The sequence below is a fragment of the Branchiostoma floridae genome, chromosome 17 (assembly GCF_000003815.2).
Source record: "Branchiostoma floridae strain S238N-H82 chromosome 17, Bfl_VNyyK, whole genome shotgun sequence".
In the NCBI taxonomy this organism is placed as follows: domain Eukaryota; kingdom Metazoa; phylum Chordata; class Leptocardii; order Amphioxiformes; family Branchiostomatidae; genus Branchiostoma; species Branchiostoma floridae.
Genome location: NC_049995.1, coordinates 16,219,971 through 16,221,856, shown reverse-complemented (window position 1 = coordinate 16,221,856; position 1,886 = coordinate 16,219,971). Strand labels below are relative to the sequence as shown.

General features: G+C 40.1%; 1 protein-coding gene across 1 annotated transcript in view; it reads left to right on the top strand.

The window, feature by feature from the left end:
• Positions 1-905: 905 nt before the first annotated feature.
• Positions 906-1,886, top strand: part of LOC118404135 (nucleolar protein of 40 kDa-like) — a 16,750-nt gene continuing 15,769 nt past the window's right edge. Inside the window, exon 1 of the mRNA XM_035803132.1 lies at positions 906-1,172. Within this exon, the coding sequence (XP_035659025.1) occupies positions 1,086-1,172 (87 nt within the window). The 5' untranslated portion in view covers positions 906-1,085. The remainder of the gene's footprint in view (positions 1,173-1,886) is intronic.

Genomic DNA, 1,886 nt, shown 5'->3' with positions numbered 1-1,886 from the left:
AAATTCATCCTCGGACTGGTGAAGTCTTTCAGTGGGTGTATTTTTGGACAGGTCTATTTTGCAGTTTTACAGAAGGTGTGCTGGAAGAGTCTATTCTCGCACGGAGGGGGGATTTTTTTAAATTCATATTTTGGACTTTGGTGACTTCTAGTTTGTCAAAGTCTTTCAGCAGGGTTATTTTGGACTGGTCTAATTTGCAATTTTAAATGGGTGTGCTGGAAGAGTCCATTCTTGCATGGAGGGGGGATTTTTTAAAAATCTATTGGCTTTTTTTTAAATCCATTTTTGGGACTTCAGTGATTATGTCAAAGTCCTATTTTAGCGGATGTATTTTTGGACTGCTCTACTTTACATGGAAGAATCCATTTTTTGCACACGGAAGGGGGATTTTTTCAAATTCAGTTTGGACGGGTGGTGATGATTCAAAATTCAATTTTTAGTGGAAGTGTTTTTAGACTGGTCTATTATACCTTTTCATGCACTGGGACCTTTTTTGCTGAATTCAATTTTGGATTTGGTTTCTTATTCAAAAGGCCAAGGTTTCAGTGGGAGTATTTCTGGACTGGTCTATTGTGCAAATTCACATAGGGTGCACTGGAGTCCATTCTTGAAGTTGAACGGGGGAATTTTGTAAGATTCATTTTTGGGTTAAACCGCCATTAGTAAAAGTGATTTTTCAAATGGGTGATTTTGAAATAGTCTATTGTTGCATGGGGAGGGAGATGGCTGAAATATGCTGTATTTGCTCTCAAGCAAATGTCGGCCTTTCTAGTTGAGGCTCTTTTAGTAGTTTGGAGAACACATTAATCAACATTTTTGTAATAATTTTCATGACTCTAATCATGTTTCATCTACTCCTATAAAGTGCTTTTAATGTTGATACAGATTTCTGAGGCAGTATTTCCTGAAACTGTTTTAATACAGCGGGACTTAAGTGTCTGTGTATATCCATGTAGAGCCTTTGATAAGTTGGGCTTTCTTTCTCTCACAAGAGACGCCCCCCTCCCCAAACGAAAAGCTCGACTGGAAAGATGCTGCAACAAGATTTGAGTTGTTTTAGCTGAAATCTGCTAAATTATTGGAAAATGTCAGGAAGGGACCATTACCGGGACCGGGGAGATAGACAGGGGGAGGACAATCTTCCGGAGATGAACAGTATTTTCCAAGGAGAGGTGAAAATCCTTTGTTGTTGTTTTCTTGAACTAGAGAAAAATCCGAAACGTGTTTTTACCAAAATCTGAAGCGATTACACTACTTCATAATGATACATGGGGACACAGCACCAATGTCCTTGCAAAAAAATAACTGGTGTTCAGGACAACTGCAGAGATATTAAACGTTGAAATTTATCAGCATAGCTGTCCTGTACTTTGTAGTTCAGAAGTAGAAGCAAAATTACATGCATCGGTCAATTCATTTCTTTGTGGGGAAGTGGGTTACTCACACAGTGCACGGGGAGGTGGGGTTTACCCAAGAAAAATGTCGGAAAAACATCGGCGCGTGCATGTGGGAATATGATGGTTTTTCGTCGGAATATACGGTGATCTGTCTTGCCCTTTGGATTTTCGTAGGAAAACCGTATTCAAATGTCGATTTTCCAATGATATAACGGCACTTATCCGATGGACTTTTAACTTCCGACATTAATCTGATGGCCTTCCAACGACAGTTAATGGTTTCCTGTCGGGTTTTTTTTCCTACAGAGTTCCGATGCAGGTCACCTAGACAACAAGTTAACAAACGTGGCAGATGGGATTTCCCCGCTTGGATGTGGCCATGGCAACGCCACTGAGTGACGAATAGCTTCTTTATTGGTTACCATGGCTACTGAATGATTGACATCCGTGATCTTCGCGATTTGTTTTGTTTTCTCAGCTGTGGCGTTA